Source organism: Larus michahellis, chromosome Z (genome assembly GCF_964199755.1).
Source record: "Larus michahellis chromosome Z, bLarMic1.1, whole genome shotgun sequence".
Lineage (NCBI taxonomy): Eukaryota > Metazoa > Chordata > Aves > Charadriiformes > Laridae > Larus > Larus michahellis.
Window position 1 is genome coordinate 73,980,128 of NC_133930.1, and position 24,744 is coordinate 74,004,871.

Here is a 24,744-nt window from a genome sequence, read left to right on the forward strand (position 1 = left end):
ACTCCTTAACACAACCTCCAAAACTCATGACCTTGACAGCAGGTTGCCAGAAGACAGGAAGTCTCCACTGACACCTCACTGCTCCTGGATGACAGGGCAAGTACTTCCACAGCAGATTACTCAGAAGAGTTTAAAGCTGGAAACTCCAGCTGCAGCCTGGCACTGATGTATCATCTTGAAATTGCTCAGTTATCGCTTGTGGTATGCATTGCGCTGTTAAGGAACTTCTGAATTAGGTAACACCTCGATTTTGCCAAGTTCAGTTATGATTTTAACAACTTCGGGGAAGCAAGTACTTAAGAAGCAAGCACTTCATGTACTTACGCTTGTCTTTCTGTGAAAATTTTATCCACGCTCTGAGCATCTCGGTCATTCTGAACCTTTAACTTAAAAAAAACCAAACCTATTTTAATATAACATATAATAATAAAGACACAAATTTTATACACAAATTCAAAGTTTCCTTTAAATGACCACAAAATTGCTTAAAATGCAGTAGAGGAAGAAGCAGCAGAGGTCACCTGCTACAGAGGTTTTTCACGGTTGAAAATTAAGAAAGACCTTCCAAAATTGCACTCTTCAATGGAAACCAAAGGAAGTAAGAAGGCGTCTTTATGTTTGAAAAAGAAACACAATCAGGTTTGTAACAAATCACTTCACTTACTATTACTATGGGATCTGTTCCTGGAACACTTAGTAAAATACAATTTAAGTCTACAGAAAATAATGAAAATGTAACACTTGCAAAGTATTATTTTCTTTATGACACAGTCATTCTGACTTTGTTCTTCAATTAAATACAGGGGGAAAAAAAAGCTGTCTCTTGGTCAAAACACCGAGGTGGTTTTTCAAGCTACCAAAATAACCTTTTCTAAAGCTAGTTTCTTTTGGTTATGGACAAAGTGACCATAGGAAATGGGACATGCTTAATGCCATTCGTGCCTTAATACTTAGCAGAACACTCTAACTGTGTTAGAAAATAGAGAAAGCGAAGGAAGAACAAAGTTCATTGATTTTGTGATTGGCAATGTCAGAGACCTATCTAATATTTATTACACTGAAGTCATTTAAAAGGCAGAAGACAAAAGAGAACTAAATTTCCAGACAACCAGGCAGCTTTACAAGGCAATGTAGTCTAGTGAATTTGCTTTTCATAAGATTAGTGTTCCATGCTTCCAAGTCAAATAAAGAATATGTTTATAAGACTCATAATTTGGGTTGGGATAACAGCCTTCTCAAATTTAAAACACAGAAAACTATCATGGGGCTGGTAATGCAACACCTAAGACAACTGTTTCACTACAAACACATTGCCAATATTATGGTTAATTTAAGTGGAAAAATGGGTAAATTTTAAATTAGTGCTGTGGTTTTTTTATATATGTCACATGTTTGAAGCACCAAGAATGTAACACACACCACTTTCACTGTTCCAACGTGGCAAATATCCTAATTCTTACCATATTGTAATCTCGAATCACTTCTGCTATATCCGTATTAGTGTTAAGTATGTCCACAACCTGAAATAAGACAGAATTCCAAGCTCTTACTGTTCTCCTTTTTTTTTTAATTACAAACAAGAAAATCAGACAAGTAAGTAGCAACTTACAAAGTGCTCATGAAAACACAGTAATTTTCTGTTATTACAAATGGAAAAAGCATGTTTTGGGTATCTTAATAGATTACATGCAGTTTTCAGAAATAATCATCATTGTATGTAGCTGTACAACAGCCACAAATACTATGCAGCAGTAATTTCTTAAATCCATATGCAACTGATGGTCCTAATGTATAGTACACTTTCTTTTTTTTTTGTTTTCCTTAGTTTCCATCTTTTTCCTTTCCAAAAACTGAAAAAAAGCAGTATTAACCAGTACATTTTTACAGAGAATGTCAATAAAAAAAGTTGCTGAAGCAAAACAAAAGCAGTACAAAGTAAATGAGAGAAGGGAGAGCACTCAGTATCAAAAGCTGACAGCAGCATACCATGTTGTAGTCTGCTAGCTGACCTTGAAAGTCTTTGATTTCACCAGCTAAAGCCTCTGCCCTAAATACAAAACAAAAAGCCAAATTTAATATGGGAAGATTTGTACATGTAAAAACAGAAGAATGAAAAAAGAATTATGTAATGGTTCCTTGAAGCCTGAACAATACCTGAGACTAGATTTGTGACTGAGAAAGTTAGCACTGCATTAGCTGCAATACATCTCACCTTTTTTCATATGACAAATAGACAGATTTCTCTTGCTTGTACATTTCTACTTCTTCCTGTAACTTGTTAATTTCTGTTGTGAGTTCATTTGTTTTGCTTCTGCAAAAAAATAAACCAAAAGGATCATTAATATTTGAATGGACAATGAAAACATAGATAGAACAGAAATTTTATTTTACTACAAGAGATACACAATCAGTATCTCTTTCTCACACTGCACTGTGTTTCAAATCAGTATTTCAAAGAAGAGCTGGATAAGTGAGGAAAAAAGCAGAGTGGTTCTATTAGATAAAATCACAAGTAGTTGTTTGAAAACCTGGATATGAAATAAAATGTTTTAATTAGCTTTTTGTCCCTAATGGTGAAACATATATGAATTATTCTCAAATGGACAGGAAAAAAATCACAGTATCATTCCACAGAATGTGGGTAACGTCCATATTTAAAACGACATATTTTAGGACTCATTATACAATACTGCAATATGATCAACAGACAAAGTAGCTCATGCAATACAGTTTCTGCAAAGCCTTGCCTTTGTCAGCGTTATCACAATGTATAATTCAAGTAAACCACCTGAAATGTACACTAAAAAGCGCTTAGTTTGTAATGCTACTTCTTACAAATGGAGCTATCAGACCTATCAAGCGTTACAGGTAGAAGTTCAAAATCACTGACCCTCCTTCTACTAATGCTGTGGGAGTGCATTTCACTTAGCAAACCTAGTAACAAAATGTCAAAGGAATATACTTGTACTTGGAAATAAGCATAACATTCCTTTCCTTCTACAAACTATATGCAAAATGACCTTAACTCTTTTAACAGGACAGATTTCATTGTAAGTAAACACCACTTATCCCACTCTATTGTTAAGCACAACAAACTTCAAGTCAGAAAGGGAACAGAGCATTAAAACTTCTGCAGTTTCAATGTGTTGTTAAGACACACCTCAGTAGTCCAAGGTAATATGTTTTATCCATTATCTGTCTCTGAGGACCTATCAAAGGAGAATAAGATGACATTTTGTCAGAAAACAACTGATTTTGATGAACTGTAAATTATTACAACAATCTGCAGAATTTGCAGGCAGAGAACTGCCACCTTCTCAGTGTTCTTAAATAGATTTTACCTCATTAAAACAAATGAAGGCAGAAATTCATTTTAGACTCTTGTGGAGATAAACATTAAAAATCTTGTGAAGATTAAACATTTTTAGGATGTCGGGTAATGGTAGGACCAGAGGGAATGGATTGAAACTAGACATGGGTTGATTCAGACTGGAAGTTAGGAAGAAGTTCTTCCCCATGAGGGTGGTGCGACACTGGAACAGGTTGCCCAGAGAGGTGGTGGAAGCCCCATCCCTGGAAGTTTTTAAGGCCAGGCTGGATGGGGCTTTGAGCAGCCTGGTCTAGTGGGAGGTGTCCCTGCCCATGGCAGGGGGGTTGGAACTAGATGATCTTTAAGGTCCCTTCCAATGCTAACAATTCTATGATTCTATGATTACTTTTCAGCTATATGAACAGTTACTATATAACACAGTATTTTAATTAGTCTGCGGTGCCGGAAGAAGACACAATTTATCCTGTTCTATTCTTTTGAACGATTTTTAAATACAGCTAAGGCACAGAACAGCCTTTGTCTTCAACTGACTGCCAAGAGCAAAGAAAATAAGAGGCATGCTTTAATCTTCCTTTCCTTTCTTCTACTCCTATTAATCATAGCTATTCACTCTGCAATTTATACAGCAACGAAGTTTTCCTTTAAAAACCTAAATATTCCTTTAAAACGTTTGCAGACACTTTGATAGCTATTTTCAGTCAAAAATACCTTTTATTGCAGTTTTCATTCCACTTAATCCCTGCTGAGTCACTGGACGGTCTGCCACTTTAATCTGAGATGATAAGACTCCTCCGGTAGTTGAAGAACCACCACGAGAACCAGGTCTTGAGGTACTAGGAGGAATCTACAAAAAACAACAAAACACTAACCTCCCAACTCTGAATTATGAATTTATGCAATTGCCAAAGCAATTCAAAACTTAAGTTTGTCTCTATACTGTTCCTAGAAGAATCTTTTAGCATTTACATCTCTTCAGGTAGACAAAGCTTCAGTCAAATGTCTGCTGCAGAAGGGCAAAAAATTACCGTTAAGCAGCTGTTCATTGTTCCCTCTCTCTGCAACATTAATGCTATTACAGTCTCCCAGGTGAACTCCTGATGCAAGACCTCCTTGACTCTTTCAGTCAAAATTAGAAAATAAAACTCTGTAAAAAATTATAATCTTAAAATTCTTCCTGAGAACCTATCACTCCAGTCATGGTACAAAAAAAAAAATCACTCAAAAAACCTGATAGAAATCTAAATATATGGAAGCTCATGTTCAAATTTTTTAACATACCCCTGTTCCTATTCTGGTTGCTGATGGAGTCCTTGATGAAGAGGTAGGCCTTGCAGTCAGCCCTATTCCTGCTCTTGAAGAAGGACGAGCTATTGGAGGTCTGTGACTGCTGGCCATATTTGCTCCCTTTTGAACTTCTCCCTGGAAAGAGGGATAGAAATTGTCCTTTAATTTGCACAAGTTCTTTAAAACTACCACAGATCAACTCTTTAAACCTTAATTCTTCATCTTATTAAAAGGAGCTTAGCTTTTTTTAGAAACTTGTAAAGCACTTCCCTACTGAAAAAGCACAGTACGAGAGAGAAAAAGAGCTCAGAAAGGAACACAGAAGCTCCATCAGTAAGGTGAGACAGCTGCCCCTCTTCAGTACTTAGTTAGTACTGTTTATATGGTTAAACAGGTAATTACTGCTAATTCTTGTCGCATTTATTGTTTCAGCATTCACTCATAGAATTCAAGTCTCTCATGAAACAACCTGGAAGTGAACTGCTGTTGTAAATTCCCATTTCGTCTATCTGGGGACAGTCCTTCAAGCATCACCAGTCACCAACGCAAACCCAGGCTGCGCTAACCCGACAAACCCCGGTCGCTTTCACCAGCCCCCTGAGGAGCTCCCCTCCAAGCCGTAGAGCCACACAGAGACAGCCTTTCAATGGCTGAGGCTGCCAGGTGGGCCCTAGGAGATGCCGTAACTGTCGGCCACGACCCAAACGAGCAGAAGTGCCCCTGCTCCCCCGGGGCAGAAGTATCCTTGCTCCCCCAGGGAGATAAACACCCGCCCCCAGATAGGCTGAGGGCCTCTGGAGCCGGGCAGGCGCGGAGGTCACAGCACCAGCGGCCCCAGCTACAGAACCGGCAAGCCCAGCGGAGCCGCAAGAAGGCGTCGATCCCGCTTCCCGGGTGGCGCAGCCTTTTCCTCTCACCGGCAGCCATTAAAGCCTCCACAGACAACGGAGCCGGTATCACAGCAACCACCAGCGCCCGGCCATCGCGAGAGTCAGAAATCTCGTTCCGGCCGCCGAGGGACTGACTACATCTCCCAGCGTGCCTCGCGGCGGAAGACAGGCAGCTCTGCCCCCGCTCCGGGGCGCGGTGCCTGCCGGGAGCTGTAGTCTCGCCGCCCCTCCGGCCCGGCGTTCTCTGTGGGTGCTCTTCCGGCGCGGCGGTAGGCGCTTTCCGGTATCGGCGGCGGCGGGGTTAGTTGCTGTGTCAGGATACCTCACTCGGCGGCCTCTCGCCATGGCGGGCGAGGGCGGCGCGTACCGGCTTCGCTGCTCCCTGGTGGGGCACAGGCAGGACGTGCGGGGCCTGACGTGCGGTATCTTCCCGCCGGGCGGTTTCGTGTCCGTCTCCCGGGACCGAACTGCGCGGCTCTGGGCTCCTGACGGGTGAGCGCTGGGCCGCGGCTGTCGTCGGCAGAGCCGCCGGCTCTGGGCGGGCCTGGGCGGGCGGTCCGGGTTGCGGTGGGCCCGGAGGGTCCCCCGAGGTCGTGTCCGGTGGCGGGACGGCCGGGTGGATCGCCGGGGTCCGGGGAGGGGCTGGGCCGTGCGCGGCGCTGGGAGTCTGTTCATGGAGGCGGGCTGGGGAATTTGTGAATGGCCACGGCGTGTCCGCTTGCGTGCCTGCCTCTGGGATAGGTTGCATTTGTCAGACAGTTAACTCTATGTCGATATTTTAGCGTGCTTTGCAGGCGCTAACAACGTTTATAAATCCGGAGGTCTTTTTTCCCGGTGGTCTTAGTGTTGGTTTCCACCTCTTGATATTCAATACCAAAGTAATTCCGCTAAATAATAATGCTGCATTTTTGATAGTACGGTGATATGCTTTGAATGTTTTTAGAAAACTCCTTTCTCGCCTTTGCTGAGCAGGAATCTTTGACCATAAAATGGGATATGAACCCAAAACCACACAGGAAATTTAAATACACAAAGGCACTGGATAAGGAAAAAAACCCAACATTATTTTCTCTGATATTCATGTTGTACAGGGTTGTCTTTGACTGCATTCATCTTGTTGAATTCACTCTGTGAATTTTTCAGTGTATCATTGTGACCAGAAGAGGTAGTGCTAAGCAATATCTGTAGGAGGTGGTGCAGATGTAGGGTGTTGCAGGAAGCCACAGGACACATCTCCTCACCTGTCTGTAGTTTTGAATTGTGAACAGGATTCTGAAGTTGCTAGGTGTGGATATTCTTTCCACTGCTGAAACAGGGATAATGGACGAATTTGCCTGAATGCTCACATGTATGTTTAAATTGATATCTCTAGCTCTGCAGCTGAGTGCGGGGGGGAACGCTAATCTCATTAAGTGTGTCTTGTTAAATCTCTCATCACAAGGGGTAGAACTTGTTAAATTGCATAGAAATTTATTGCATATAAGGAAGTATAATTTTAACCCATAATTTTTGAGGGCTGTGTGAGGAAGACATGAGTAACTCATGCAGAGTCATAGTGTTGGTAATGTTTATCTCTCTCTGCTTTGAAGATTCTGGTATTACATTAGGCAGGGTTCAGTGGGCAAGCAAACTGCTGTATGTTATTTTTGTTATTTAAATTTTACAGGGACATATGTTACCTTCATCTGTTCTCTGTACCTTCAGCAGAGAAGACGTTTTAAAATTTAGAAGAGTATTGTGATTTCCCTACATATTCCAAACTTTATGAGCATTAGAGTATGAAGGATGATAGTGTGATATGATATGTTATGTTTTTTGGGGTAAGGGGGAAGCAAATGCAGAAAGAAAAAAAGCCCCAAACCAACCAGACACCACCGCAACTCATACTTTTATTATGTGGGGATAACTAGCTTTTTCCAATTAGTGCTATAACTATTGAGGCTGGATCATGATAAGGAAAGAAGGGTGCTGCTTGAATCTGTTTAACTGTTAAACCTCTGCAGTGCTCCTAATTAAGAGCCAGTGAATAGATTTGGCAGGCAGTAAACTTCCTTCGTTTATGTGCTCTGTTATTTTAGGGTATATTGGGGTACATATTTAAGTCTTGAGACAGTAAAAGACTTCATAAAGGCAAACTGTAACTACTGATCGAATTGGGCATAGTGTTTGCCAATGAGCAACGAAAATCAAAACTAAGTCCTTCCAGGCCTACCATTACTGAAAAATAAGTGGAAAGCTTTAAAGATTGCTTACTGAGTTGTAACGCTGGGATATTATTTTTCTGTTAAGTTTTTCATTCTTTATAGGAGAGCCATAGTATTTATTCAGCACACTACAATTATATTTATTAATTCAAGAGTTGGAGTATAAAACATGTGTTGTAATTCAGTGCCTCAAATAAGTACTGTTTCTGTCGTGACTCTAAACTGATTATTGTATATGTTTAGTCTTAACAGGGGTTTTACTGAAATGCACTGTATGAGTGGCCACTCAAATTTTGTATCTTGTGTGTGCATCATACCTCCAAGTGACCTCTATCCTCGTGGGCTGATTGCAACTGGTGGCAATGATCATAATATTTGCATTTTCACAGTTGACAACCCAGCTCCTCTTTACACCCTTAAGGGTCATAAGAACACAGGTATGTAGTCTTTTTTTTTTTTTAATTTGTTGCATAAAAGTTAATGTGATTTGTTAGAGGAAATTAAAATTGAAGTTATAAAACTCAATTTTAATTTATTTGGTATTTAATGTAGCAAACTATTTGCTATGGCCTCTGCAAAATAGGATTTTATAATCTCAGTTCATGCAGTGACAGTTCATTGCAAGGACTTCCAAGTTTACATTGATGAATGCTTGAGCTTTTACTGTTATGTGTGAACACGTGGCAATTTACAGAATGGTTATCCTTTTGCTTAGAGTTGGATTTTTAAGAAGCAGTTAATTTAGTTCTCCTTGTATTAAGCTTAATTTTTATGCCAAAGTTGATAGAAGTAGAAAAGTCAGCTTCCTAAATAAACAAACTCTTACTGACCATTTTGTTACCTAAATGGGGAATCAAATATTAATTGGTCCTTTAAATACATAGTAAAGACTAAAAGCTGACTGCAGAAATTTCATCTCTCTTTAGTCAGGTCAGTGCAGTATGTGACATAGTAAACCAACTTTGTATACCTCTTCTTGATTATATAATAAGATTCAGCAATTTCATATTTGTGTACGAAGTTTTTCTTTTTGTGTGTGTCCTGGTTTCAGCTGGGCTAGAGTTAATTTTTTTTCTAGTGGTTGCTGTGTTTCACATTTCCTATGAAAGGAATGTCAATAATGCATATTGGTTTTAGTTGTTGCCAGGTGTTGTTTATATTTTTCAAGGACATTTTTCAGCTTCCCATAGAAGCTGATAAGGACTGTAGATAGAACAATGGAATGGGCAAAGGAATATTCTGGACCATAGACATCATGCTCAGTATATAAATGGAGTTAGCCATGAGGGCGTGGGGGGGTACTCATGATCACTGCTTGGGAAGATACCAGTTCACCAAGTGATGAGAGTGGCTTGTGTCATTATTATTATTTTCCTTTTCTGTTACTGTTCTATTAAATCGTCTTTATCTCAAGTCACGAGGGTTTGGGTTTTTTTTCCCTTTCCCCTCCTTTTCTCCCTCTTATCTCTGCCCTTGTGGTGGAAGGGGGAGAACTGCGTGAGCGACTGCATGGTCCTAGCTGCTGTCTGGGGTTAAACCATGGCAGCGAGCTGATCTAGTATATAATAGACCTTTGAACAGTCTAATCATGTAATTATAGGGTATCAAAAATAAACATTTCAAGTCTTGGAGGTTTTGGGGCTTTTTTTTAACTGTGTTAAAGAATAGTTGTGGAGACCAGTTTGAAAATATCCTGGACTGCTAAACAGCACCTAAAATTTATGTTTGTATTGTAAAAGTTCTTGGTTTTCTCTGAGAATGAAAGAAAATGTCACTGTGTAAGGCATGGAATAACTTGTGTCCTTTATCAGAAACCTGGGATGGATGAGTAGTTAAAATAATGTGTGATATGCACTCTCCAGAGGTGTAAAAAGGAATGAAGCGTTCTAGACAAGTTATAGATTTCCCTACAAAAAAAGTATTTGTAGCAATTTTTACAGTAACGGGAAACATTAATAAAATGTAAAATTACAGTGATCGTAAAATCTTTTTTAAGGTGCAGAAAAAGTAGGACATGAGAAATGACAGGTAGAATACTGTCTGATTCTCACTGTGGAGTCACAGAAGGAAAAAATATCAAGCTGTATTTCCCTTTTATGAATGATTAGGTGGACAGGGTACTCTATGACTTAGCTTTTCTTGTAAACTTACTAGTAAACTTGTTAGCATCCTGTGTCTTCAGTTTTGTACTTGTGTATTACTGGAGCAGTTGCAGATTATCATTTTGTTAAATCTTTACATGTCACCACTATTTCTTGGTAGTAGTATTTTGCCTTCCAAGAAGGTGAGCTAATTGTTTTTTGTACAAAATTTTGCTTCTTGAGGATATAAATGAATACATGTTGATTAAATCTTGGCTTTCTCTGTAATCTTAAAACTAAACCTTTGCATTAATTCTGTGTCTTGACTGGTTATTTAACCTGCTTGTCAAAATATTCTAGTCTGAGGAGAAGAGATCTGGTACTAAGAGAAATTTAAAAATACGAATGGCAAAAAGATGTGGAATTTTGTCATCTAAAGTGAACAGATTTTTAAGCAGCACCTTTCTAGGTGGCAGTGCACCTACACTTCAACTTAACTCTTCCCCAAACTCCTCAGTACTAAATATACTACTAATACCAAGTAAATCTTCTTAAATAAATCACTTTAAATTGCTGGCATAAGATTGGTGGCAATGCAGGAAACTTGTCAGTGCTGATTTGAATATTCATTCCAGTTTGCAGTCTTTCATCTGGGAAATTCGGCACATTATTAAGTGGATCGTGGGATACAACAGCCAAGGTCTGGTTGAATGACAGATGTATGATGACACTACAGGTATGAAGTTCCTCTACATGAATATAAAATAGGTACTCTCAGTTTGATTCTGACAAGTCTAATAATGTGTTTTGTTTTTTTTTTCCAGGGTCACACAGCTGCAATATGGGCAGTGAAAATACTGCCTGAACAGGGATTAATGTTGACTGGCTCAGCTGACAAAACTATTAAACTGTGGAAGGCAGGAAGATGTGAAAGAACATACACTGGTAAATGGTGCTGCAGTTGGTAGTTTAATCAGGGGCATGTGTTCTTTTAAAAAGAGAAAAAAATTAAAACTGTAGGTAAATTGAACAATTTTTAGGTAGGATTTTTAAATTTTCTTGAGTTATATGCCCAGAAATCATGTAACTTTTTAAAAATAATTAGATTTTTTTTCAGAGAATAATGAGCAATAAATTGCCTTTGTTTGTTTTTTTTTTTTTAATCGGCTCCCATAATGAAGATTAGTTGCCAGGATTTTAATGTGAGCTAAATAGAAATGGTATACTGCTGCTAATGGAAATAAAAGCTGCATTAAAAGTCTTCCTTTCTTTTATAAAGGACATGAAGATTGTGTGAGAGGTCTAGCTATTCTCAGTGAAATGGAATTCCTTTCCTGTGCTAATGATGCTAGTGTTCGAAGATGGCAGATCTCTGGCGAGTGTCTGCAGGTGTATTATGGACATACAAATTACATATACAGCATCTCTGTCTTCCCTCACTGTAAAGGTAGGATTATTTTTGTGACTATTACTGAACATTCTTCCAAAATGAAATTACAAGGTAGGCATCCGGTAGTTCTGTGGAACTGCCACAAGTAAAGAACTGAGGTAGAGTTTAATTACTTCTTTCCTTAGCATAAATAACTTAAAAAAAAAAAATAAATTGTGATTGACTCCAAATCACCCCTCCAGCACAATTGCTCTGGCAGTAGGTGAAGTGAAAGGTCCTGGGTTAGGCCTGATTGTAAGGTTTAAGTGAAACTTTTGCCAAAGCGATAGGCAAAACTGTCATCTAGGTTGCCACCTGTATTTCAGCATTGTTGCAGAGTACTAAAATGGCAACGTGTGGCATAACAGATAGTGTAAACTTAGATACTTCCACAAAGGTTTTCAAAGTACGTTACAAATAGTTTAGAAGAATAAATAAGAATTTTATGTGTGGAGCTTAATTGCATTTGTTTTCAGAGTTAGAGGTTTAGAGGTTCAGAACTAACTGTTGCAGTCAGTTGCAGAAGAAATTCCAAGTCAGTGACCTTTGTGTGGTGTATGGGACACTTGTGCATTTGTTCAACAGGTAAATTGCATGTATATTAGTGGATGTGTATTTTGTAAATCTCTTATGCCTTAAAATTCCTCATCGAGGCGTTTATAGACTTTAGAGAATGCTTTATGCATGTTTCCTGGAAAAACAAGCCTCCTTTGCAAGTGTAGTGTAGGTAAAACAATGATGGTTACAAAATTGTTCAAAGTTCCTTGTTTACACTCTTGAAAGGAGGAAGGAAGCTTTTGTTTGTCTTGAGAGTAATTTCATTCCTTGACTGGCTGCTTAGTCCACAATTTATGCACTTTAATTTTGTTTTTTTGAGAAGACAACTGTGGTAGCTTTCTTTTTAGCTCTCTTCTTGCAACTGAGAGAAGTATTAAATTGTATAAAGGTTCTTTTACTGTTCTAATTTTTAGATACCCAGTTGCAGAAAGGCAGTATCACAGTATCTAGTACACTAAAAATATACTTGAAAAGTTTTTATTACTTTTTCTTTCAGATTTTGTAACTACTGGAGAGGATAGATCTCTTAGAATCTGGAAACAAGGGGAATGTGCTCAAACTATCAGACTTCCAGCTCAGTCTGTATGGTGCTGCTGTGTGTTAGATAATGGTGACATCGTAGTTGGTGCAAGGTATTCAGGTTTTACTCCCAGTGTATTTTTAGATGAAATTGCAAGCTTCACTTTGGATATCACTTTCATCTATATTTAAAAATACAGCCATCCAAGTGTGTGTGTGGATTAAATTTAAACATGTGCTATGCTTATTCCAAAAAGTCAATTATGTGTGAATTGCAGAGGTAGAGTGAGTTCGTTGTGAACGTGGTAAACCATGAAGAGACTGAGAATGGACTTACAAGTACTGTATAAGGAACCCTTTTGATAGGCATATCCTATCTTGATTTTAAAATTTTACTACAGAGAAGGTTACCTGTTTAAGTCCTTCTTTGGCTGTTTTTACTGTGTGTAATTGTTTTTACTGTAAGAGTGAATTCCTTTCATAAAAATAGTTGGGAGGGGTTTTTAGAAATAATGATGGTTTCTTCTGGCATAGAAGTCACCATTAGAATGTATGTAATCATTTTGACATTTAAAATAGTATTTCTGTGTGACTGATTTCTCTCCATTCAGTGATGGAATTATAAGAGTGTTTACAGCATCTTTGGAACGTACAGCAAGTGCTGAGGAGATTCAAGTTTTTGAAAATGAGCTTTCCCAAGCATCCATTGACCCTAAAACTGGTGATTTAGGAGATATTAATGCTAATGACCTTCCTGGAAGAGAACATCTTAAGGATCCTGGTAAGTTATTATACTTTTGTCAGGTTAGAGATACCTCCAGATCTTAGTTCTGAGGAATTATACTTTCCATAGTTTCCAAAATTAAAGCTTTGATCATTTTTAATAGAGCTACTGAAGAAAACAGTTTAATTTTGCTCTACTGTTCTTTCATTGATCCTTTTGAAGGCAAGACTCTAGTTTAAATATATGTTGGGATTTTTTTGCAGACTAAAATGGTAAAAAATATTTCTCTTATGAGAATTTAGAAGAACATGGAATTCGGGATACTGTAGTGTGTTTGAGATGTTTTAGATCTGTTATGCTGGTTGTGCCAGTAGTATATGAGACAGTTACATAATTTGCAAAAGGCCTACTGAATGTGGAAATTTTTTTCCTAAAAGAAAAGTAGATGCAAATTTTCTGCCTTAGTTTTTGGCTTGGAAAAGTTTGTCTTGGCTTGGTTTACGCTTTAGAGGTACTCAGGAGATTACTCAGAATACAGTGGAAGCAGTGATAGTTAAGATTACTCTTAAATAGACAAATACTTTTTCCCAAGGCGAAGTAACCAGTGACCTCAGCCCTTGGCTCTGATCAGCAAGTGGCATAAATCTTACAATCGTATGAAGCTTCCCAACTTGTTAGACCGTGGGAGAATATCACCTTTCTTGATTGTCATCTCCCTGTGAAAATGGTAAACTTTTGAAGTACTTGACTTAAGGATTGCTTTTGCAACTTAGTCTGGTGGCAGATACCATTACTGTAATTGTAAAATGCTGTTGTCAAGATTTCTGCTATTCTTGTTGTGACGTGTAGTATCTAGTTACTTCTGTGCTGTGACTGTTGGTGAACTATCTTTTCATCTTTAAACGTGAGTGCGATTTGAAGACATTTTTCTCTCCTAAGTAAATCACATTCTGGAATATGTTCAAACTCTTAAACACTCCTGTCTACAGGAACAAGAGATGGACAGACACGGCTTATTAAAGATAATGGGAAAGTAGAAGCATATCAATGGAGTGTTAGTGAAGGAAGATGGATAAAGATTGGTGATGTTGTTGGTTCTTCTGGAGCCACGCAACAAACATCTGGAAAGGTTTTATTTGAAGGAAAGGTATATGCAAACTTTAATTGGTTTTATTCCTACCTAAGTAAAATGCTTAATTTCTCATTAAAAATTTATTCCAGTCTTTGCTTAGATAAAATATAACTTATAAAATAGGTATTTGTTGGTACTTTTTTTGTCTGCCGTGATCTATTAAAATGCAGAAGTGTAAATAAGTACTACTTGCTTTTGAAACACTTTTTGTAAAATGAGCAAGCCAATGGACACAAACCATTTTGGATAGAAGTAAACTATTAGTAGAGAAATTAAGTTCTCTAGTATTTATTGCCAATACCTTGAGAAGTTAGTTTTAACTTCCTTTGCAAAGGAAGTGACCCATACAATTTATAATGTGAGGCTTACCTAAAATATTAAGTACCAGGCTTTCTGTACAGCTTTTCTATAGTAACTTTTGAACCCAAAGACAGATAAGCTGAAAAATGTTTGTCTTACTGAAATATACATAGAACAGACTCTGTCTAGCACCAACTCAGAAGGAATGCGTTTGAGATACTAATTTTATCTCTGACATGGTTGGGAAAAAAACCTTAGGAATTTGTTGTTTTTCAGTATTAGGAGTGTGCTTTTAAGACTGAAGTTTTTTGACATATGTGACTGCCCTGTAGCTATGCAGGCAGCCAGAGATGTCCACGAGAGTTACCTTATGCATCTGTTATTTTGTATTATATCTGTACACACATTATCATGATATGTTGTTCTAGCCTCCTCTCCCCAAGACAAAGAATTCTGGAAAACACAGGGTATAGTTTAAGTATTTTTTACTTGCAGCCTGTGTAGGAGAGTATTATTGATACAATCTGCAAGTAGCAGTATTAAAGTTTTTAGGCTTAGCCCTGGGCCATTACTAGTATGCATTTGGTACATCCTTCTGTAAAAAGTGCTGACAAACTTCTAATTTGTTTTTATTTTTAATCTGCTTAAAGGAGTATGACTATGTTTTCACTATTGATGTAAATGAAAGTGGGCCTTCCTACAAACTGCCATATAACATCACGGATGATCCTTGGCTGACTGCATACAATTTCCTGCAGAAGAATGATCTAAATCCTATGTTTCTGGATCAGGTGGCCAAGTTTATTATTGACAACACTAAAGGGCAAACACTGTTGAGTACAAGTGCTCAATATTCCGATCCATTTACAGGTAAAAATTATAAACTTAAATGATGACATCAGTCACTCCTCTCAGTTCCATGTTATCAGCAAACTCGCTGAGGTTGTGCTCTGGCCAGTCTTCCAGATTGTTGATGAAGATGTTGAACAGGGGTGGACGCAGTACTGACCCCTGGCGTACACCACCAGCAGCTGGCCTCCAAGTAGGTGGTGTGCCACTGATCACCACCCTCTGGGTCTGGCTGTTCAGACACTTTTCAGTCCACCTCACTGTGTGCTTCAGGCAGATTTCAGTGTTGTAGCTCCTCCACACTTTAATGTCCTCAAACGACTGAGGGCAAGGCACAGATAGATCTGACAAGAAAAATATGAAAACCTTACAAATGTGTGAATTATTTGTCAGAACAAATCTTCAACAAAATTTTAATCACACCAGTTGTATTTTTTTAGTCTAGTCTTTTTTCCCAGTGGAAGAAAACTCCACTTTTCATGTTACTCTAAGAGGTGGCCAGGTGCTGTTAAGGCAATTAATAAAATACAAAAATTTAGCTAGAGAATGAACTGAAACTAAGTGAAATACATAAATGACCCTTTTTCAGGGAAGTTATGGAACAAGTTAATTGCTCATAAGCTGAACCATGTGTATCAATTACATCCTGCTTATCACATATACAAAACAAACCAGTCTTATTTCATCTAGTTTTACAAACATGAAGGTAGGAATGAAATGTTATTACAATAATTGAGCAAAATATATTTTTTTGCAGTGAACTAGAAATGTGACTAGAGGCTAATCGAGTTCAGATGTAACCCATGGAGCTGCAGTCATCTGAACTTACGCACATACTTTTGATTTGGCTGTGTCCAAATGTGTAACGTATATGCCCCAGAAAACAAATTTTTGATGCTCAAATAATTAGGGAGAATTTGTTCAGCATCAGGGGACTCTTGTGTGGATAGGAACAGATTGCTTTTAATATCAAAATAAACAATAAGACATATTTGATGTTTGGCTTTATTTTTGAATGTTTCTGTATGAAAACTATTGACATTTTAATAACATCAAGCTGTATATGATAGTCATTGCTTTTCTTACTGTTTCACTAGGTGCTGGACGTTATGTGCCAGGCTCTTCATCTGGGTCAAGTACAATACCTGCGGCAGATCCATTTACAGGTAATGTAAAATTCATAATCTGTCTTGCTAGCATTTAAGATGCGTATTTTATCATGATCAGTTGCATTCAGTGTTTGGCACAGACCACTGTTTCTTGCAGTTGTCCGTTTGGGGCAGTAGTGTGGACTCTGCCACTATCAAAGCATGTCCAGGTTGGTTTAGGAGAGCCCCCTGCTGTCTCATCTGCTTCCTGTCACTCTGTCCTCTACAGCCAAAGAGTAGGTCTTAAACTCTATGTTTTGACAAACTCTCAGATGCATGGCCAACACAGCCATGAGCGTATTCATAAAATTAGTTTGTTTTTTTTTTTCCCTTATTATTCCTTTTTTCTTATTACATGGTCTTTCTTGGTACCTTGCACCCTAAATTTAGATTCTAACCCTCCCTGGCAGAGCTAGTTTGAAGTCCTCCTCACTAGTTTAGCAAGCTTGCTTGCAAAGATATTCCAGCCCTACTTCGTCAGACAGATCTCATCCCTGATAAGTATAGCTCTTGCTCCTGAAAGATAGTCTTGTAGTCATTGATGCTAAAATCCTGCCTGCAAAATGAGCCATGCAGAGTTGCTGACCCACTTGGTAAGCCTGCTTCTACTCAAGAGTTTTTGCTTTACTGGCAGCATCAAAGAAGCACCACCTGGGCCCTTCATACTTGCCTCCAGAGCTCTTTAATCACTCTAGATGCTCTCCAGGACTTCCTTGGCAGTACCGTTGATGCCCATGTGGAATGGTAGCAGGGTAATAGTCTGAAGGCCACGCAAGCTTTGGCAGTCTCTCTGCAGCATCCTGGCCTCCAGCAGACAAAACCTCCCAAGGTATCAGGTTATGTCAGTAGATGGGTGCCTCCACACCCTGCAGGAGGAAGCCTCCCATCACTGCTGCTTGCCTTTCCCCTTTTTTCAGACACAAGGTGTGGTCTCAGCTGGGTCTGATGCATCCATCCCCTGTTGAGTGTCTTCACCAATGCCAGGGAACTGTGCCTGTTCTGCATTTGCAGATCTACAGGTGGAGCAGAAGCCTTTGCGCTGTTGCCAAAAGCCATAGCCTTCAGCCTTCCCCATCTTGATAGTCTTTCTTTGTTCCTATTCTACTGTGGTTTTCATCTGTCTCTCCTCCCTTGCTTCGTGTGTCTCAGGTTGTGCTCTCTGCAGATGCTAAGATCCTGCAATTCCTTCACCTGAGGCCTCAGTGCCACAGAGTCCACCTCCCACAGGAGTGGCCACTGTTGGCCCCAGGCACGGTGAGAGGCAAGGCCTGGGCAGCAGTGCCGTCCCCCTGTAGCTTGTCATGGATAAAGTATCTGCTGTCCTGAGGGCCTTTGCACCAGTGAGTGCGGAGACCATGCCAGAGTGTCTCCCAGATGTGGGTCACTGAGCTTGTGAATGCCATCCTCATCACCAGCACCACCCTCACATATAGGCATAGATTTAATCCTTAAACTTCAGGAACTGTTGAAGACTTCTCTGTAATTCCTTTAGCGCAAAGTAACACCTTTAATAGTGATGTCTGAAAACTAGTAACTAAATACAGGTGTACATTACCTCTTTACCAGTGGTGGTGTTTAAAAAGCCTAATGTCTCTGTTCAGGTGCTGGTCGCTATGTTCCTGGTTCAGCATCAAATGCAGTAGCTCCAGTGGGTGGGGTTGATCCTTATACAGGTAAGAGATGATGCCTGCCAATGAAAAGCATCCCTGAGCTTTTGCTTCAGTTACTCCCGTGACATGGATTCCATATTGAAGCAAATTTATACTTAATTAAAAATAATGAGCAGATTGAAGCTGCTTATACTCAAAATTATTCAGAAAATAGGGATAACAGAGCCTTCCTTTGTATGCAGGAGTCATGCACTGTTGTTTTTCTGTGTAGGATTTTTGGTTTCCTAACTGATATTTCTAGTTAATGGAAATTACACAGTATCAACCACTAATTCACCTGTGACTGCAGAAAACCACTAGAGGTCGTGATTAAAGCTTTTTATTACTCTCTTTCTAAAGATATTTCAGGCTACTATTGTATGACGTAACTTGGTCATATCTGCAAATCTTCCAATATAAAAACTTGGCCTATTCATTATGAAAATAATCCAAAGATAAGATTTCAGGTGTGGGAGGGATCTTTGTTCAAAAATGACCTTTACATTTTATGTCTTACCTGCAATACCCATTCCTGTGAATTTGTATTTAGTTCATGTAATTCAGAAATCGCTGTTAATAATTTGCACTTGTATAGTAAATTTTTACATGGAAGAGAACAGTTTGTGAAGGTATTGCTTTAAGCTTTAACCCTTGAACGTAAAAAATAATGTAAGGAATGACAGCTATTTGCATAAGCATTCAATTTTTTAAAAAGCTATTTTTGAGTAATGTCCAGTAGGAGGGACTTACTGGTAGGATATTGTTCTATGTCAGACTCTCTGATACACTGTTGAACTTCTCATATTTCCTTTATGCAGGAATGGGTGCCTACCAGTCAGCTGCAGCTAAAGTTGAAAATATTTATTTTCCGAAGAAGGACGCTGTCACATTTGACCAGGCAAATCCTACACAGATACTTGGTCAGTTTCTTACTTTTAACCATGTTTTTTTTTTCATCTGTTTATAGTAACTTCACTTTTGATCTTTTCAAAAAGCTAGGTGATTTCTCATAGCTTTCCTACTGTTTCTGGTTTTTGACCTTTTAAAACTGCATTCACCACTTCAAAGGGGCGTGTATTTGAAGGCTTAGGAGTATGAGTAAACTTCACAGGAACTCCATCTAATACAGGATATCCTTTTTTTTTTTTCCCCCCTCAGCTTATATCTGCTGTTGATCAGCATCTTTTTTATCAAGCTGGTACATTGAATACTGTACCTTTTTTTTTTTTTTTTGCCTAGCTGCTAAGTATGCAGGTCATGTGCAATCCCTTTCTGATCTTGCTCATGAAAGTTTTAGTTCACCAGATAACCATACAGTGTAATCTATGAAGTTTTAAAGTTAGGCATTCTGCAATTCATAGGTTGCAGTGGTGACTTCTATATTTAAGAGAACACTCTACATAAGAGAAAAAGGGTACAATATTTAGTAATTATACACTTCTATGTAAATTTTATTATTGGCTTGTTTTTCCTTCTCTTCCTATGCTTCAGTCCTGTTCTACTATCTCTTTCTCTATATTTTCTGTAAATGTTCCACAGAATCTCTACCCTTTTTGTTACCAGTTTATTTCAGTATGTTTCTGAACATACATTAGTACATTTAAGGGTTTTGTAAAACTAGCTTGTACTCACAGTGTACCTGCCTTGAAGATCTCCACATTAAAATTCTCTTGCTTCCTTCCCTCCCCTTTATATACAGAGCGTGAAAATGTTGTAGTTGTCTAGATAGTGTGATGAAGAAACTTGAAACAAAAGATTCTGCATTTTGGAAAAAAAGCACCTTTACCCAACTTCTTGAAGAGGGCAAGCTCCTGAACTTATAGGAATTCTTCTGTATTCTAGGATTCTATGGAATCATAGAATGGTCTGGGTTGGAAGTGACCTTTAAAGATCATGTAGTCCAAGCCCCCTGCTGTGGGCAGGGATATCTTTCAATAGGTCAGCTTGCTGAAAGCCCCATCCAACCTGACCTCAAACACTTCCAGGGATAGAGCATCCCCAGCTTCTCTGGGCAACCTGTTCTGGTGTCTCTTTTGGTTTAAAACCATTACTCCTTGTCCTGTCACTACAAGCCCTGATAAAAAGTTTCCCTTCATCTTTTAAGCCTCCTTTAAGTACTGAAAGGCTGCAAAGAGAAGACCCCAGAGCCTTCTCTTTGGGCTGACTAACCCAAGCTCTTTCAGCCTGTCTTCACAGGAGATGTGTTCCAGCTCTCTGATCATTAGTGTGGTCCTCCTCTGGACCTGCTCCAGCAAGTTGATGACTTTCTTGTGCTGGGGACCCCAGAGCTGGACTCAGTACTCCAGGTGGGATCTCACGAGAGTGGAGAATCACCTCCCTCGACCTGCTGGTCACAATTTTTCTTATGCAGCCTGGTATACGGTTGGCTTTCTGCGCTGCAAGCACACATTGCTGGGTCATGTCCAATCCCAGTACCTCCAAGTCCTTCTCTGCAGGGCTGCTGTCAATCCATTCATTGCCCAGTCTGTACTGATGCTGGATATTGCCTCAGCCCAGGTGCAGGACACTTGCACTTGGCCTTGATGAAATTCATGACGTTTGCATGTGTCCACTTCTCAAGCCTCAGGGTCTTGCTTGTAGAAGCCTCAAGGTCTTGCTCTTCTACGTATTGCTCAGGTTTCACTTTCTGTTTAAAAATATCAGTCAGAATCTTCAGTGAGCTTCATCCTGTTTCCCTGAATTTTCTTGCACTCTGGTATTTGTTTTTTCAGGGTGAAGATAAGGGATTTGCAAAATAGGTTATTTTTTTTCCTGGAAGTTGTTGCTACTAAATAAACTTAGCCTCTTCCTAGTTTTGCACAGATTTTACTGTAAAACTTTGTCCAAAACTTCTGAAGAGGGAGAATGGCAAGACTGGCTGACCTTCATTCCGCTATGTTATAGCAAAGCAGAGACTTCTACATAGTCTTAAAAACATACTGTATCAGTATTTATTTTTGTCCAGTATTCTTAAATGGTAACCAGTTTAGCCACAGGCTCAGTGGGTTGTTTGTTTTTTTTAAAGCTTAGAATCTGAAAACTAGCTTCACTGAGTTTCCTGCAGTTTTGCAACAGTTCATGATTAAATACCATTGTAAATATTATGGCAGGACTGGGATGGATTTAATAGCTATATGTTTTTTTTATAGGAGGCCCACAGTTGATTTCTGTGCATACTATAAATCTCATAATGGTGTACTAATGTAATGCTGCCTGCTTGTGTTTATTGACATGGCCCTCGTCAATTCTGGAAGAACCATGATTGCCAGTAACTTAATGCCAGCTCCATTTTAAGCAAAATTCTGTACACTACAATAATTTTAACAGTACTTTGATTTTTAAATTACATTGAAATTTGGACATAGGACATGGTGCAATCATATTTTGTTTATGGCACTTAAATGAGTAAAAATACAAAAACTGTCATCACACTAAGAACATAGAGTTTCTTTATTGTTTCTACTACCTAATAATAGAAAAGAGCAAAAAAGGAATCATATTTCAGTTATGAAAACTAATGGTCTTATTCTTTTCTTTGTTTCATTGTATTTATTTTTGCCTGTGTGTAGGCTAAGATGTGAATTCTGAATCTTTGTGTTGCAGTATTAGAGGGGGCTTAATAGTAGCAACCATTGTGATGATTAAAACTTTAAAATTAGAAAATGATGGAACTAGGAAAAGTAATGTTTATAAATCCAAATCTTCCCCAAAACAATTACAATAGTTGTAACTTGTTTATAAAGTGCTTTTGTGGTATCATTCAAGATCTGGATTTGTGAAGTTCTAATGTCAGTAAGCCATGCCTCTTCTGTTGGTCTTACAGGCAAATTAAAGGAACTTAATGGCAGTGCAAGTGAAGAACATAAGCTTACAGAAGATGAGTTGATAATCCTAGAAAAGTTATTGTCTGCAACATGCAACAACTCTTCAGAAACACCTACAGCACAGCAACTTCAGACTTTATGGAGAGCAGTTAACTGGCCAGAAGGTACGCACTCACAGTTATTTTTTGGACCATCATATCGATACTTCACCATGAACCAAAAGTCTTCTTAAGTTGTCTGTTACACAGAGTATGTCCCAAACAGTTTATAACCCAAGTAGAAACCAGAAAATGATAAACAGATGCTAATAGCACCAATCAGTAGCAGGGGTTGTGGCATGAATTGCAGAATTGGTAACTGGTTTGCAAGTTTTGTTGTTGGCACAACAGTAAACATGAAGGAGAAACTTGATATGAACACCGGTCATGGTTATTTCATTAGCAGGAGCTAATGAATTCAACAAAGAAGTGTGAGGCTTGTTTGGAGATAGAGCAAAGAAGCGTGAGGTTGGAGTCCTAAGTTGTTATGAAATGAGAGATGGAATTATGGAGATAAAATCATTAAAAAAACCCTCAAAAGTAGCTCCTGCTTAATATGGTAGAAAATAAGTTACTGAACCTAGGTTACGTGGTCAGAAGTGCATTAGTGAAATGACATTCTGAATGAATGCAAATGGAAGTGATACAATCTCAATTGATAATGTATTGTCATCAGCACTGATGGATTGGAAAGTCTATTTTGGTTGTTACCGCGCATTCTGGAAAAAATGGATACATTGCATATACAAGTATATAAGCATGCAGTTAAAATGAACTGCTTTCTTGAAGCTGCAGTTAAAGATTTATTAACAGGAAGAATATTTTGGTGTCAAAAATTCACATTCATTATATAACATCACTTAAACTATGTTTAGCACAGCTAGGAGCTGGTAATAGCTAATGTCATCATACCTTTCAGACTGTTTATATTGTACAAAGTATTAATTCTCAAGATTCTGCATATCTGTAGGACAAACTGCTCAATAAGTAGCCAACCAAGTTTAGCTTTGATTTGGATAGAAATATGGGATACTGATAGTAGACTTAAGGAGCAGATATATTTGAAATTTGTGAAAGTGGGAGGAAACTACTGAGAAAATGCTTCAGTTCAGTTTCCTTACAATGACTTCCAGCTGATCAGTTGAGGACATCCTTTTACGTCTTTTATGACATCCAAATTACGTCTGAGAGTTGAAGGTAGTCTAAAATATTTTTTTTCTTATTTTCCTTTCTGTAAGCAGTTTTGTAGCCACACTAAACTGTAAGATACGGAATGAGGACAAAGGGAGAATGCTGCCTTTGTACGGGTGTTTAGTCACTGAGAAGCTTTCAGAGACCTTTTTGGATTATTTACTGTATTTTGTGCTTGCCTTCACTGTTATCAATTGGAGCTTTTAGGAAGGATTTTAAGATTTTTTGCAAAGCATTGTTTATCCTAAATTAAGGACCATGTTTTTTGTGATTAATTTGTTACTAGAATGAGTTTGTCAATACTTGTGTTTATGAATTTCAAACAACTTGTGCTTTACCTGAATCTTTTCCTGCATGAAACTGTTGCTGTCTGTTCCCAAAGCAAGAGGTTTAAGACTGTATCTGAAAGAAACTCACCAGCACATGTGCACATAATGCAATATTAATAATAAAATATTTTTTATTTTGTTTCTTAGATATTGTCTTTCCAGCCCTAGACATTCTTAGAGTGTCTGTCAGGCATCCCACTGTGAATGAGAACTTCTGCAGTGAAAAGGATCATGTCCAATTTATCATCCTTCTCCTTAAATTTCTGAACCCTAACGGAAAGCAAGCAAACCAGCTGTTGGCACTTAGAGCTCTTTGCAATTGCTTTGTCAGCCAGGCAGGCCAGAAGCTCATGATGGAACAGAGGGATGAAATCATGACACAAGCAATAGAAATGAAGTCGGGCACTAATAAGAACATCCACATTGCGCTTGCTACGCTGACATTGAACTATGCTGTATGTTTACATAAAGTCAACAACATCGAGGGCAAAACTCAATGTTTGTCAGTAATCAGCACAGTTATGGAAGTCGTTCAAGATCTTGAAGCTGTTTTTAGACTGCTTGTGGCTCTTGGGACGCTAATCAGTGATGACACAAGTGCTGTGCAATTAGCTAAGTCTCTTGGAGTTGACTCTCAAATAAAAAAGTATGTCTCTGTATCAGAACCGGCTAAAGTAAAGGAATGCTGTAGGTTTGTTCTTAATCTGCTGTAATTGTTTTTCGTAGCAACTGGGAGACACAACATATACAGAAAAAAAAGATGCTCTTGTTCATATTTTGTGACCGACTATAATTGAGAAAATACTGTGGATGATTACGCTTGATTTGTTGCAAGATACAGAGCAAATAAAACCTTTTTCACTGTTTGTCATTTGACTGCTTTTCTGAAGTCTGTAGCGCACAGGATCTTTGCAAGAAGTCCTGACATAGCTCAGATCAAAATAGATCACCAAGAAGTCAAACCATCTCAGTACTTAAAGGCCATCTAGATGGAAATGTAGGAAATGGCTGTGATTCAGTGACTGTCAACTCCTGACACCCACCCCAACCACACTTCCACCTTTCAGCACAATGAGTCTCTTTCTTGACCGTGAGTTTTGTCAGCAGACAAGGGGCCCTGGGAACTGTTAAGTTCAATGGTGCTTTTCACAACCTTGTTCCTTAATATTGGTTAGTATTAACCCTTGTCAAATATCCTGGTAAGAAAACGGCATGTATCTGATTTTTCATCAGCTTTTTTCCACTTCCTTTTTGAAATCTAGCT

The 24,744-nt window shown here is 38.6% G+C and overlaps 2 protein-coding genes across 3 annotated transcripts in view; one reads left to right on the top strand and one right to left on the bottom strand.

Moving 5' to 3' along the window:
- IFT74 (intraflagellar transport 74) overlaps window positions 1–6,168 on the bottom strand; it is a 38,049-nt gene extending 31,881 nt beyond the window's left edge. Inside the window, exons 1-8 of one of the 2 annotated variants that reach the window (XM_074569204.1) lie at window positions 5,873–6,168; window positions 4,610–4,750; window positions 4,040–4,175; window positions 3,161–3,209; window positions 2,213–2,311; window positions 1,987–2,047; window positions 1,461–1,520; window positions 325–386 (exon numbers count right to left, since the gene is read on the bottom strand). In XM_074569204.1, coding sequence (XP_074425305.1) covers window positions 325–386; window positions 1,461–1,520; window positions 1,987–2,047; window positions 2,213–2,311; window positions 3,161–3,209; window positions 4,040–4,175; window positions 4,610–4,726 — 584 coding nt within the window. In that variant the 5' untranslated portion in view covers window positions 4,727–4,750; window positions 5,873–6,168. Of the gene's footprint in view, window positions 1–324; window positions 387–1,460; window positions 1,521–1,986; window positions 2,048–2,212; window positions 2,312–3,160; window positions 3,210–4,039; window positions 4,176–4,609; window positions 4,751–5,532; window positions 5,645–5,872 lie in introns of those variants that run through there. The other variant, XM_074569203.1, reaches the window with a different exon arrangement.
- On the top strand, window positions 5,765–24,346 carry PLAA (phospholipase A2 activating protein). The gene is made up of 14 exons (XM_074569202.1): window positions 5,765–5,997; window positions 7,953–8,146; window positions 10,426–10,526; window positions 10,615–10,735; window positions 11,070–11,237; window positions 12,274–12,409; window positions 12,908–13,077; window positions 14,010–14,167; window positions 15,103–15,322; window positions 16,399–16,467; window positions 18,051–18,122; window positions 18,917–19,018; window positions 21,922–22,086; window positions 23,628–24,346. Exons 1-14 carry the CDS (start codon window positions 5,849–5,851, stop codon window positions 24,191–24,193), a joined length of 2,391 nt encoding a protein of 796 aa, XP_074425303.1. The 5' UTR covers window positions 5,765–5,848; the 3' UTR covers window positions 24,194–24,346.
- Window positions 24,347–24,744: the final 398 nt, after the last annotated feature.

Excerpts from the sequence above, each read along its gene's own strand:
- PLAA (XM_074569202.1), top strand. The coding sequence starts at position 5,849 with ATGGCGGGCGAGGGCGGCGCGTACCGGCTTCGCTGCTCCCTGGTGGGG. Across the intron at positions 12,410-12,907 it reads GACATCGTAGTTGGTGCAAG|TGATGGAATTATAAGAGTGT; the intron begins GTATTCAGGTTT and ends CTCTCCATTCAG. Across the intron at positions 15,323-16,398 it reads ATATTCCGATCCATTTACAG|GTGCTGGACGTTATGTGCCA; the intron begins GTAAAAATTATA and ends CTGTTTCACTAG.